General features: G+C 37.5%; 1 protein-coding gene across 1 annotated transcript in view; it reads right to left on the bottom strand.

Annotated features, from left to right (window-relative positions):
• Positions 1 to 1,653: 1,653 nt before the first annotated feature.
• ABLIM1 (actin binding LIM protein 1) overlaps positions 1,654 to 14,527 on the bottom strand; it is a 271,609-nt gene continuing 258,735 nt past the window's right edge. The window contains exons 23-24 of the mRNA XM_060768483.2: positions 8,937 to 9,017; positions 1,654 to 7,476 (exon numbers count right to left, since the gene is read on the bottom strand). Coding sequence (XP_060624466.1) covers positions 7,363 to 7,476; positions 8,937 to 9,017 — 195 coding nt within the window. The 3' untranslated portion in view covers positions 1,654 to 7,362. The remainder of the gene's footprint in view (positions 7,477 to 8,936; positions 9,018 to 14,527) is intronic.

Below are 14,527 nucleotides of genomic sequence, written 5' to 3'. Positions count from 1 at the left end.
AAGACTTGCTTCACCGACTTTGTTTTATTTCCAGAATGGAACAATTACTCTGAACACTGTAAATTCTAGTTTGTTATATAACACCAGAACTCTGCCAACTTCCTGTGTGTGCTATAATTTGCACTGCGCTTACTCGCCACCAATCATTGGGTTATTCTTCTGAAAAAGACCAGGTAATGAAGAAGAGAGTCCAAACTTCCCACTCCAAAAGTAAAGGCACTCTCATTCACTATTTTAACCACACTCACTAGGGCTGACCTTGCTTAGCTTCTAAGATTAGAGAGGACATGGTGCCTTTAGGGCAGTGTTTCTCAAACACTGCTCCTCCAGGTGTTTTGGCCTTTAGCTCTCATGGAGAAGCTGCTCTACATCATCCTCCCTTTCCTGGAGATGGAGAAGTTCATCCGAGACATGACTCAATAATGGGAGTTACCCTCTCATTCCTTGCTTTAGATCTTGTTGAACATCTACCTTGTTAATCTACCATCTTCACTCCATAATTTTAGTTAAATTTAAGAGTTTTTAAGGATTTAATATGTTTTAATTGTGTGGATTGTTTATTTAAGTTGCTTTTATAATTTTTATTGAACTTGCTTTGATTTGCTATATGTTATCCTCAGCATTGAACGTTTGCTACTGTGTTTTATTTTGTTGTAAGCCACTGTCATGTATCATGTCCCACAGTTGATGGTGGTTGGTAGTGGCAGACCTAGCAGTTGGTGATGGAAGGGTTAAGGGAAGTCTTAGTTCTAAAGAGCTGAGTAATTTGTAAGTAACAGTTTACAGGTAAAGGCAATTAAGGGTTGAGGCTTGCAAGGGATAGGTTGCAGCTTGGTGTTACTGGATTTAGGGAGCTAGCTGTGGGACTGGTATTTAGGAGAAAAGTATTTGTTTTATCTTGGTGGTAGATGCTGCTGGTTTTCCCCCCAGGTTTCTGGATTTTCAGTGTCCTGACTGGTCTCCTGGAACCTTGAATCTTTGGACTGGCTTTTGACTAGAGTATAGATTCTTGATCCCTGGACTTTGCTCATTGAACTCTCGGCATTTGACCACTGAACTGGAACTTTTGACTACAGTGTAGCGTTTGCTATCGGTTTTTGTTTTATATTCTGTAGCTGAGTGCTATCTTTATGTTTTATATTTTGTACTATTAAAACAGCCAGAAAGTAAGTGCTGCTTTAATTAAACTGTTTGAGACAAACTGGGTGTTTGTTTGATTTACCTCTGCCTGAATACTGGCAAAGTCCTGGCATTGTGACAGCCATCCTGATTCCTTTCTGGGAGATACAGTGGGCTATAAATAAAGCATTATTTATTTATTTATTTTTTTAGCTATTTTGAGAAACACCGCTTTAGGGTATTTAGTTACTTAGCCCTATTGCATAAAAAATAAATTTAGTGAACTTCTCCATAAACATGCCATCAGGGCACCCTGAGCCTGCAGGCAGTACAGGTATTTCTCTACCAGAGTAATCCTTCAAACATTATCATCAGGGTTTTTCTGGAGGAGGGCGAGGACATTTTTATCACAAGTTGAATCATTGTTCCCAAGTTTTATTGTCCATTGGAACAAAACCCATGTCATAATCAAGATTTTGGAAATATGAATTTGACCTCCACAAAATCCATGACACAAAAACTAGAAGAGAAAAGTAAAGTTCAAAACTTTATTCATTTACTTGGTTTGAATACAACAGTGATGTAGATTATAGTGGCATTAGGGTGGTTGGGTGACGTTTGCATCATGGAAGGAAAAATGAACAGCAGTGATGGCCAATGTGTTTGGTTTTGCAGAAAAGCATACTTAACTGTATAGACAGGCATTTGTGATCTTTAAAAAGACAAAAACCAGAGGCTCCAAATCAGAGCTGTCCCACAATAAAAGGGAGAGGGGAAACGAACAAAAGGGAAATAATCTGAAAAAGGCTACTTTTTCTTGTTTCTGGGAAAGGGTTGGGTAGGGAACATGTAAACATCTTGTAGTTAAAAACCTAATAAAAGTGAAGTAGAATATAACTTATTCAAAGTGATCTTTCTACCAAACAGCAGTAAGGCTCCCTCACTACAAGGGTTGTCAGCAATCTGGACTACTTTGCATCAAATGGGGTCATTAACAATACAAAGTAGCATAAACAGTACTTGAGAAAGCAAAGTGGCGAACTATGGCCCTCTAGTTGCTTTTGGATTGCAGTTCCCATTATCACTCACCTATGCTAGAGTTAATGAGAAGTGCAACACAAAAAATAATCTGAGGGCCACAATTTCCCAGCTCTATGATAAAGGCTTTTCTGATCTTTCTTATTAGAAGGTCTTTCTAATTAGAAAAATGGACAAAATGTTCCATTAAGCTTCATGGAACTGTCACCAGAATTTGATTGTTTCCCTTTGATACACCAAGTGTTGATTAGTCTTGAAAACTGATTGTCCAAATTCATGTATAGATTACTCACAAAGAGAGACTTAAATGTAAAATTGCCATTAAGAGCAACAAAAAATTGTCATTGCTGTACCCCATGGCTTTTAATCACCAAAATTTCTGTTGATGTTAATATTTTGATGGAAGCCACTGGAAAATAATGAACAAACTCATGCAGTGTTATCATTTTCACACATGGATGAACATTTTAGGAAGGAAATAATAAGCTTATTGGTTCCTTCCCATTTAAAAAAAGCACAATGAAAACTACTTGAAAATAATCAAAGTATTTTCCATATTTTGACAGGGGTTTAAACTAGACTTGTTTGGCCATCTTCTGAAGGCAGGTCTTTATAGAGTTGTCACCATTGTCCCAGGCAGATTCTGTACTTTCAACACCTATGTTTCCTCAGAAATACAGCTGTTGTAGGTTTCTCTCTTTATATAACCTCAATTCTAACAAAGCAACACCAGTTAATTTTTTGGTAGAGAAAATGGCATATTTTGAACATGAAAAAGTTGAGTGAGAAATTCCTGTTATTCTAGGCTGCCATTTGGATCAAGCAGTAGAGATGTTAAAGTGGTTAGAGAAAACAACCCCAATGTTAAGCACCATTAGGAATTAAGCACCTACCTCACTGGAGGTGAGTAAAATATTTCAAATAGATGGTCACTTGAGTATTGATTCCACCACAACAGAGTCAAGAAGTTATACATAGATAAATTTTAAAGGCATGCTATAAGATTGGTAATAGTGATAGACTTCATTCTGGGGTACTTCCATAACTGTTCACTTTGAAATAGACCTGGTTTTCTCACATACTTTTTATGGGGCATCTACATAATCCAACCATCACATCATTTTACAGTCTCCATGGCTACACATCACAGTAGTGCTTCACTTCCTTTTAAAAAAAAAAAGACCCTGTCGTTTTGACATGTAAAATGACTGATAGAGAGTGGAAGGAATTTGTCTACGATTGCACACCTGTACTATTAATTTTTTCATCAGAAAAAATGTATCAGTGTACGTTAAAAAAACCCCAAAATGTGCATGTGCCTTCAAGTTGCCAATCAACTTATGGTGATCCTATGAATTTCATAGGGTTTCTTTAGGCAAGGAATTATCAGAGGTGGTTTGTGTTTGTCTAAAATACATGTTTCATTTCACCCTATAATGCCTTTTAACTCATACATTTTAAAAAATGAAGTATGGACACACACACACACAAACAATGCTTTCCTTTCCAAAGAGTGGAAAGTTGCTTACAATTTCACATGTTGTTTGAAATGGTCATGAGTGGATCATTAGTAGTAGTCAAGAAGCACCATCTAAGTGGCAACATCAGAGATTGAAGGCTTTTACCGGCAAACAGTATTAGTTGCGAGAATTATACCTTAGGAACTGGCAACTTGCTGTTGTGTGCCTTCAAGTCAATTCTGACTCAATAGGAGCCTATCTTGGCAAGGTTTGTTTAGTTGGGATAAGAAGGTAATTTGCCTGTGATAATCCAATGGGTTTCCATGGCTGATTCAAGCTCTGATCTCCCACATTCCTAGTCTAATACTCAAACTACGACACCACACTGCTTCCTATACCACTCTGGGATCTATTAAAAACTTTAATAATACTAAGATTTATCTGTCTTTGATAATGCCTTCTGGTTTATGTAAGAGTTCCTCCTCTCCTAGAAAAGTTTATGAAAGACACAAAGGACCACTTAACTAGCCATTTCTATTAATGGTGAAACCTCCAAATTCTCCATGCCTTACTATTGTGTTTCTTAAGTTACTTGGTGTGGGGGACTATAAATCATTGTTTCCAATAGACCAAGGACTGGCATTAATTTTTTACACATTGGAAACTTGTCAGGGACCAGCAGCCAATGGTTCAACACCAATCCAGAGACCAGTACTTTGAGTAGCACAAGAACCACCCTACTTTTCTAAGTTAAAAAGTTGACTAAATTCTGAATTAACCAATGTGGAAATTGTGGTAAAGTCAAATTGGAGGAAAAAACAGAGGAGCGACCCAATAATTATATGAAAGAATGAAAGGCTGTGATAGGACTTCGCATTCCATGTGGTTGGAGCCTACAAATAATAGCTCCTTATATGGTTACAGCACCACATAGGATGTTTTCAAGCAGCAACCATGCAAAAAGCCATTTACTTGCGATTTAGCACCTCTACTGCTCAGCTGATGACCAAAGTAGGTGGTCATGCTATTCTCACACTTTCTATGGGCCCAACTCAAATATCTGCTACAGCTCATAGCACAAGAGAAGTAACAGGAAAGGAAAAGCAGAAAGGATGTCAAACCACACAGAGGCAGTGGATGGGGTGGTAGTGCAAACAGCAAGCATAAGAGGAAAGAAGTCATCTATTCCTTTGTGATTAGTTGGTTTCCAGTCCAATGTCTCCAAAGAAGAGTGTGGCCCATGATAAACCATCCATCCGGAATGACCTTTTGAACATAAATGGGAGCTGATATGAAAACACAGGTCAGCCCAGTATGATGACATATAGTGTATCGTTAGAAATAAAACAAAGCTATGTATTTCAGTTTGGAAGTTTCTCTAAACCTCTTAATTCTGTTGCAAATTGTCTTAAGTGACAACGTAATTTGGGGCACATGGCAATATTTGAAGGGGCAACTCTTCTGTTAAAGAGGCACCTCCTTGAATAACAGGTAGCAACTGGCCATGTAACCACTGAGAAAGCTGGTTAATAGTATTATTCTGTCAAGTGGTTGGGAGAATTTTCTATCTCTCCTCTCTTTCCCATGGTTGCAGTATGCAAATGTGAAAAACTGCATTGTCCCTTGCCAAGATAGTATAGACATGGTGTCACAACCAATGACTACACTAGCCGGGAATCCATTACATTGGAATTATAATTCATCAGGTGGACACCAAGTTGCAGAAGGCTCCTATACAAATATTTTCCCATGCATTTTATTACTTTGCCCACACACCAGATATAGATATATAAAAGAACCACTTTGTCTGTTAGGATGACAAACATATACAGACAAGAATAGTAGAGGTCACTGAAGTGCAATTTGATCACTTGTAATGGATTCAGCTTTCCAAGTGCTTGCATGACCACTTACCACCAACAAATGCCTAGTTTATTCTCCTGTGGTTATCTCTGGAACAGCTAGTCAAGCCTTCTTATAAGCCTTCTGCTCACTAGGATACTATTTAGATGCACCCCCACTAGGAGCAAGCCTTATTGGAATAAGCTGCACTGTATTCAAATCAACATGGTACACAGAATTGCACTAGGCGAAGTGTTACCATGAAATCTGCATACTCAATTTTTTAAAGGGTAAAACTTTAAATGGTGGAAATCGTAACTCTGAGTCAAAGATCAACATCTGTGTGTGCTACCATTGGCAAGAAGCAACTTCACATTCTGTTGAAACAGGTTTTATGTGAGCAGAACATGTCCTTCAGGCAGTTGAGCTACAGGGAGGCCACCTCTTCACAAAAGACACTCTGGGGAAAAACTATGTGTAGCACAATGAGTTTCAGTAACTGCCCTGGGTGCTCCTTCTTCCAGGCACTGAGGGTAAATGAAGAAAACAACCTAGGTTGCAGCTTTGTAATAGTAGAAGAAAGTCAAATGTAAGCCTCTTTGTGCAAAGAGCGAGTCCATTTTTCCATCAATAAAAACAAAACAATTTTTTCTTAACTTGATATATTGTGCAGTGTCACCAGTGCATACACACAACAGTGGTTGGAGCTGACACTTTTTTTTTTTTAGCAGCAGAGCCTGTCTGGGGGAGCTTTGTATCATCTCTAAAAAACAGTTAAAACGTCATTTCCTTGTCATCCAAGTTTCAGAGTTCACCAGTAGAGTGAGCCAGCAAATGATGCCAATAGTATCTGTCTGTTTCAACACACTCTGCTCTGATTCAAGTGCTTTTTGCCAAGTGAGAAGGGATTTGCTTTGGCAAAATCTGGGCCCATCTCATACTATCTCTGTTTGCAAAATACAGCCCTTTCTGCATGACAATATAACAAGCAATGACATATTTTTTCTTTGCAAATATTACTAGTGTAGTGTTTGGCCAAGATCATTACTATAGCCAATATCATGCCTTGGTGACTCTCCCACAGCAAAGGCAGCCTCTGAATTAAATCAAAATTTGCAGCAAAATACTGTTGAAACACTATTGTCATTTCGTTATTGGAAATGTAATTCTCTCTTTCCCCCACTTTGCTTGCTGATCTTGTTAAGTTTCAATGAATTGGTTTGAAGCAAGAGCTATATTAAACAAAGCAGGGGTCAAAGTGGAAGAGGGGAGACTAAGCACAGCAATTCACTGGCAGATATGTGCAAGTGGAAACTAGGAGTTTGCTTTCTGAATGTTGCCTGGTATATAGCAGAGCAAAGTGCACCAGCTCAGAAGCCTGCTTTGTTGATGGGTTCAGCAAAAAGAAAAGGCTGCCTAGAAACAATGCCAAATAATTGTAATGGTTGTGCCCAAAGGGTAGATATATTACACAAAAGTCTTTCCTTGACTACAGAATATATTCATTCATTCTTCAGAGAAGCCATAACTACATAACTGTGGGTTGGAGTCCCGTGGGCACTTCCTGGCTCTATCAATACAGTGTCCCTTGACCATACAAGTGGAGGGAACATGGGGAAGGCAGAGCAGCTTCACATTATGTATACATGTCGTGTTAAAACTTTGTAATGAAAAACAAAATCCACTGCTGAGGTTTTGAATAGGGACATGTTTGTGCCGTAGCTCTCTGATCAGCTCAACAGGCCATTTGCCCTGTTTGCAAGGCATTAAAAGGCGCCTTTCTCAGATTTTCCCTTTCCCTTTTCCCCCCTCCTTAAGCTTTTGCTCTGCAAAAATTATCTGGACTGAAGTATAATACATTATCCTATATTTGATATTTTCTCCTTCAAAGGGTCAGACAGATTCAGAAGAGTTTGGCTTTCTTCTTCATGTCATGGCGTCTCCAGAGAGGCAACTTATCAAACTCCTGTATCGTCATGCCAAATATTTCTTGAAAAACTTCAGGTGCTAGGTGACGCTAAAAAAAAGGAAAAGAAAAAAAGACAGTGGTCAACCCCAAGAGCACTATTTCTCTTAATTTTTATGAATACTCGGATATACAAAGCTAGACCATTCATCTATCAAGCTCAGTATTGTTAACGATGACTGGAAATTGCTCTCCAGGGACATACTGATGAATGAATCTAGGTCCTTCTGCCTGCAAACCAGTCTTCCATGTATATGCTGGTTTTTTTTTTTTGCTGTTAATTATATGTATACATTAGTATATCAGTGTGTGCATGTACATGAGATAATAAAATTTGTATGAATTAAATATTTAAATGCATAAAATAGGCAAAGTGAGCAAATGTTCAGACTAATAAGACTTCATTTGTGTGGAAACAAGTTATGTTTCATGAGAAAACACACAGACTTTACAAACAATGCACATCACTATAGGAAGGAACACAGAAAGCAGCCTTCTCCTGAGTCAGGGTATTGGTTCATTTCAGCCCAGAGCTGGCAAGAGATCTCAAGGTCCTATCTGAAGAACCAAGATGTTCCACCATCCAAGGATATACTAGACTTGACCCTACTTAGCTTCTGAAATTAGCTGTTCAGTGTATTATGTTAGAATCTCGTTTTTAGGAACTATGTGGTTTCAAAGTCACTGGTCCACAAACACAGGTTTCAAGTCTCAATTTAGGATGGTAGCCTAAAAACTCATCTAAATAAAAACAAAGTGGGGGTCAACCACATTTTTAATGTTCAACAGATTAGCATGTTATAAAAAGAAGGTCCCAGATCCAACATGGACGTTGAAAGACTTCTGTTCTGGAGCCTGACATACTGCAGATACTCAAGAGTAGTATTTTTTGTTTTTGATCCAATTAATTATTATTTTAATGTATGATGTTCACCCTTTGATGCTCAACCATCAGTTGAGCATCAATATAACAATGATAAATATTCCTTAGCTCATTCATGCTGAAATCCTGTACACATTTACCTATTTCTGAGTAAACATATACAGAAGTATAATAAACCTGTCTGTTTTTACTATTTCATTCCTTTATACATTTTTAACGTGTCCACAGCGACTTGAGAAACTGCAAGTCGCTTCTGGTGTGAGAGAATTGGCTGTCTGCAAGGACATTGCTGAGGGGATGCCTGGGAGTGTTACCATTCTCTCATGTCTCCACAAGGGAAGCTGAAGCTGACAGATGGGAGTTTACTCCATCTTGTGGATTAGAACTGCCAACCTTCAAGTCAGCAGTTCAGCCAGCACAGGGGTTTAATCCATTGCACCACCGCAGCTTCTCCTTTATACATAAATTTATAAGATAAATAAAAAAGTTGATTGAATAAGTCAGTGGACCAAATTAGAAAAAAAAAGATCAAAAATACTAAATGCATACAATGTATGCATTTTATATTTTTGATTGTATCAATGTATTCATTTCAGCCACTTCATTTTGCTAATGAAGGGCTTCTTACCTCCAGCCTGGTTCTGTCCACTTCTCTTAAAATTTTAATTCGCCCTCTGTTGGTGACCATCAGCATTTCATATGGGAATATCTGTTAATGATGGAGAAGAGGCATTTATGAAGAATTTATAGTGCCACAGAAAAGCATCATTAAGCTCAGAAGCACAATGTGCTCATTGTTGAAAGGCAGCTGCAAGTTCACTAACGGACTGCAAGAAATACTGGAATACAAAGTACACATTTTTCTGTACTTACCCAACTGTTACGTCAAAAGTTAATTTCTATGATCAAGATGATGTCTGCATAATTTGCTTTTTAACAAAGTAGCATTCTCTTTAATATAGGAATCTAATGGATTCTTCCTACCCTTCTGTCCCCTATAGACTGGCACTCTGCATTTTGTTTCAATTCTTATTTGCTAAACAAGTGCAACATTCATTCTGGGCCATTATTCCTCTTTTTCCTTATCACTCCCCTCTTCTGCCCTATTCTGAGTCTTTTAAGAAAATAAATAAATCTGCTTTTTGTTATATCTACCTATTCATCACACCCACTTAATTCAGTGTTTGTTTATTCATTCCTGAGTTACCCAGACACATACTGCATATACTTGAGTATAAGCTGACCCAAATATAAGACAAGACACTTAATTTTACCACAAAAAGTGGGAAAATGTATTGATTCGAGTATAAGCTGAGAGTGGGAAATGCAGCAGCTATTGGTAAATTTCAAAATAAGTATAGATACAAAAAGCATGGGGAATGAGAGAAAACATCGATTAGGTCTTTTCCTTTTGAAGGCCCTGCAAGGAGCTTAAGAGTTTCATTTCCGAAATTTCTCGAGGATCAGAGATGGAGGTTGTGATGATTACTATTTGATAGGGCAGCAGGAGGAATCCCCTGGTTCTCTGGATATTGTGGGACAGCAATTCCCATAATTCCTCACTATTAGCTATGTCAGCCAAGGTAGATGGGAGTTGTAAATCCAACATCCTCTGGAGTGCTACACTTTGACCTTCCTTGAATGTGTTAGCTTTTAAGAGTGTGGTGTTATTTAGACAAAGCTACTGCAGAGATATTCCCAAAAACTAGGTTTTCTGTGAAATTTTAAAGCAATAAAGAATATCCCAAGTGAAAAAAAAAGAACAGATACAAATTCAATTACATTAATTGAGGCATCAGTAGGTTAAATGTTTTTGAATATTTACATAAAAATGTATTGTAAAATAAGACTGCTCAACTCTAATCAAACCATTATTCTAACCTTCTTCAATGTAAATGTGCTTACGTCTCCTTCCAATAATAATAAAGAGAGTAAAATAATCAATGCAATAATAATAATAATAATAATAATAATAATAATAATAAGCCCCAAAAAGTTACAGAAAATAAACACGTCAAGCTACTCTGGGACTTCTGAATTCAGACTGACAGAGTTCTGGAGCACAATACTCTAGACCTCACGATCATGCACTTAAACACAATTACCATCTGCCAGTTGCAGACGGCCACCTTACTGGGATCTGCATGCATTATACGTCGATACATCACACAGTCCTAGACACTTGGGAAGTGTCCAACGTGTGATCCAATACAACTGCCAGCAGAGAGATCTTGTCTGCTGTGGACTCATCTTGTTGTGTTAATAATAATAATAATAATAATAATAATAATAATAATAATAATAGAGTAAAATAAAGGAAAAGTAATAATAACAGTAATAATAGAGTAAAATGATAAATGTAATAATAGTAATAAGAATAAAGTAATAAAGGTATAATAATAATAACAGAGTAAAATAATAAATAACCTGTACTCGAATATAAGCTGAGTAGGGATTTTTCAGGCTAAAAAAAAAGGCTGAAAAACTAGACTTATACTCAATTATATACAGTATCTAGTGATTCTTGATTCGAAAAAGGTAAATATGAGAACTACACACTTATTATAAAAGATAGATGGCCAGGGATGCAAATGTACAGCATAGCCAACTGCATATATTTATATTACAATGATTTTGAAGAATGTGGGTGACTACAGGCAGTCCCCAAGTTATGAATAAGAAAGGTTCTGTAGGTTAGTTCTTAAGCTGAATTTGTTTGTAACTTGGAACAGGTACATAGAGAAGGGTTAACAGCCCTGTGCTGTTTGTTTTGCTGTCTGTGTCCCTGTTCAGAAGATTCCACCTCACTTTCGGTCCCTGTGATAACTGGAATATGAAAGAAATGACATGTTGTGGAAATAAGGATTGGCGATAAAGCTTCAGTGAAGACATCTTTTCCCCATGATAACTCTTTCGGGAGTGATTTTGCCTCCCTTCCTGTTGTCTCATCCCCGTTCTTAACTATGGGTCATTTGTAAGTCAGATATTTGTAACTTGGGGCCTGCCTGTATATGGAATATTAAGCAGTAGAAAATTGAGTGTTTCTCTTAAAGCTAACTGCAAATTCACCGCATGTCATAGCCAGAAAAAGTCTTCAGCCATTTGGAAAAGGTTAATTCTCTGCTCCTTTACATCCCCGTTCATCACAGTGTTGCTCTGTTAGGCATCATTCCAAAGAATATGTACTAGTGGGTTGTTGTAGGTTTTTTCGGGCTATATGGCCATGTTCCAGAGGCATTCTCTCCTGATGTTTTGCCTGCATCTATGACAAGCATCCTCAGATGCATGCAAAACATCAGGAGAGAATGCCTCTAGAACATGGCCATATAGCACCAAAAAACCTACAACAACCCAGTGATTCTGGCCACGAAAGCCTTCGACAATATGTACTAGGTTGTAAATCTCACTAAGTTGAATAGAACTTACCTCTGAGTAAATAGGCATAAGATTGCACTGCATAGTTAGATTACAAATACATGGTTGCAATTATTTAATGGCCATTGATGCTGTCCCTTCATCAGATGCATTATCACCCAGAAAGAGCTACATAATTAATCCTCCTTGTTGCAAATAAGATATATTAATATCTTCAAGTAACATTCCAAGATCTACACCCATAGACATTTCATAAACAATATCTCTGCATTTCAGATACTATTGTGGAATGACTATTTTCAAAAGCACGGGAATGATAGAATAGTATTGGGGAGTGGTGAGAGAAGTCTGAGTTATGTTCTAGCCCATATGAGCAAGTGCCTTTTAGCTCTAGTTGTTCTGTTGTTCATGAAATACTATTGATTCTGGACACTCAAATACCTGTGTTGACATTTAATACCTAGAAATATATTAGAATTATCAGTTTGCTGTTTCCAGCCTAGGAGACCTGAAACACAGTAACTTACATTTGTGTACAAACACATTTTCTATTTTGACCTCCCTATATTGGTCAATGAATCCACATACAAGCGTCTTGTTTTGTTTTGTTTTATGTGATCCCATAAGTATGACTACTACACTTTGCAATTCCCAGAATCCTCTTTCATTTTCTTGGGGCTATTCTGTCTCATACCTTTAAACTGAAAACTCTTGTAAAAAGTTTAATAGTGCTTACTTCTAAATCAAAATTACTTCCTTTATAAAAACTGTCCACTGAATGAAACTTGTTTTTTATCACATCCACAAAATATGGAAATAAACAGTAAATGTATCATCCTGATTATTTCAGGCTATAATCTTATCAGCTGAATTCCAAGACTCTTGGAGCTGAACATGTTCCATATGACACAATCTCTTTGCTCGAATAGTCTAGAGTTATTTGCACTATATATTTCTTTATTACTCTTTTCTCCTGGTGCATCATATTTGGTGGAGGTTAATCAGACACAGGACTGGATTAGCAAAATGTGAAGGTTATTGCTTTGGAGCAGTGCTTCTCAACCTGTGGGTCCCTAGGTGTTTTGGCCTACAACTCCCAGAAATCCCAGCCAGTTTATCACCTGTTAGGATTTCTGGGAGTTGAAGACCAAAACATCTGGGGACCCACAGGTTGAGAACCACTGCTTTGAAGTAAGGATTTAATGCCCCCTCTCTTCTTTCACTCTGTCAAAGAATCTAACATACGGATGGCTTGTGGATGGAGCTGGGGGTACCACCATTGACTATATGGAACTGCAATTTGTTCATGAGCCACCACTGACTGAACACAGAATGGGCACCTAATTCTTCCTCATGTTGTGGTGATCCCAACCATAACATTATTTTAGTTGCTACTTCTTAAGTGTGATTTTGCTACTGTTATGAATTGTAATGTAAATATCTGATATGCAGGATGTATTTTCTTTCACTTGACCAAAATTGGCACAAATACCCAATATGCCCAAATTTGAATACTAGTGGGTTGGGGGGAGGGGGTTGATTTTGTCATTTGGGAGTTGTAATTGCTGAGATTTATAGTTCACCTACAATCAAAGAGCATGCTGAACCTCACCAAAGATAGAAATAGACTGAACTCTCCACACAGAACCCTCATGACCAACAGAAAATACTGTGTTTTCTGAAGGTCTTCAGCGATCCCTCTGACACCACCTTGTAACTCCCCCAGGGGTCCTGTCCCCCAGGTTGAGAAACACTGCTCTAGGTCTTGACCATAGAGTCATACTGGATGACCTAGAGAGAACTTTTAAATCACATCCATTAACAATCAAAACTGTTAAAGTTAAACATGAGAATGTGGAAGGATGGCTGTATGTGCTTATTTTTGTAAAGATGCAAATTTGAAAATAATTTGCATTATTTCACCGCAGTGAGGAAAACAGAGACCAGATGGTTCTGTGTGTCTGTTCACTCTTCACTGAATACTGATTGGTGATGGGTGTTTTCAAGGTGCCTGCCATTCCAATTCCAATTGTTTCTTTTTTATTTAAACAAGATGGGATTGGATTACTTTCAGGGAGAAGATGGCTTCTAATGGAGGACTCTTTATGACATTTACTAAAATAACTGACTTGTGTCAATTAGATTGAGGATATTTGAGACAAGTTTCCCTCCCATTGAATTCATTTTAGAATGTTTTTGAACTGACAAAATTATGGGAACTGACTAAATCACTGGCTTTTATCTGTTAGTTCCGATTTGAGTACCCCTGAATCAATATAAACGTGGTTTATATTTATGTTAATTTCATAGACCCAGAGTGGGTCTTCCCCAGTTGAAACTAACACCTGGATGTAGCCCTATATTAGTTGTTTCATTATTTACTATAAGAAATAAACATTTCAGAAGTGTAATAAAGAAGATTCAGTCAAGAATAAACATTTACCACTTAATTTATTATTATGTAAGGTATAATTTTACACAGAAGAGATTTAGTAGCAGAATCCAACAATCTGACAACTTTACAGCTCATTCCACTATATTACTTTAATTACATTTTTTTAATGTTTTACAGTGCAGCATGAAACAAAAATACAGTTTTTAAACAAAACAGCCAAAATCAACAGAACACTGAACAGTTTCGAAACTGTGAACCCATTCTACGTATCTGACAAAATCAGGATACACTGTTGGCGTGAGCAATTTTCAAAATATTTTCACTCATGCCCAAAATGGGGCAGAATTCTCTGGCTAAAGATAACCTTCTTAACCAAAGAGATGCAGGGTTAGACTTTCAAATGAGAGCTTCTATATATCGAAGTAAGGAAATGTGTCAGCTGATTTTTT

The sequence above is a fragment of the Anolis sagrei genome, chromosome 3 (genome assembly GCF_037176765.1).
Source record: "Anolis sagrei isolate rAnoSag1 chromosome 3, rAnoSag1.mat, whole genome shotgun sequence".
Classification (NCBI taxonomy): Eukaryota; Metazoa; Chordata; class Lepidosauria; order Squamata; family Dactyloidae; genus Anolis; species Anolis sagrei.
This window is presented reverse-complemented; position numbering and strand designations above follow the sequence as displayed.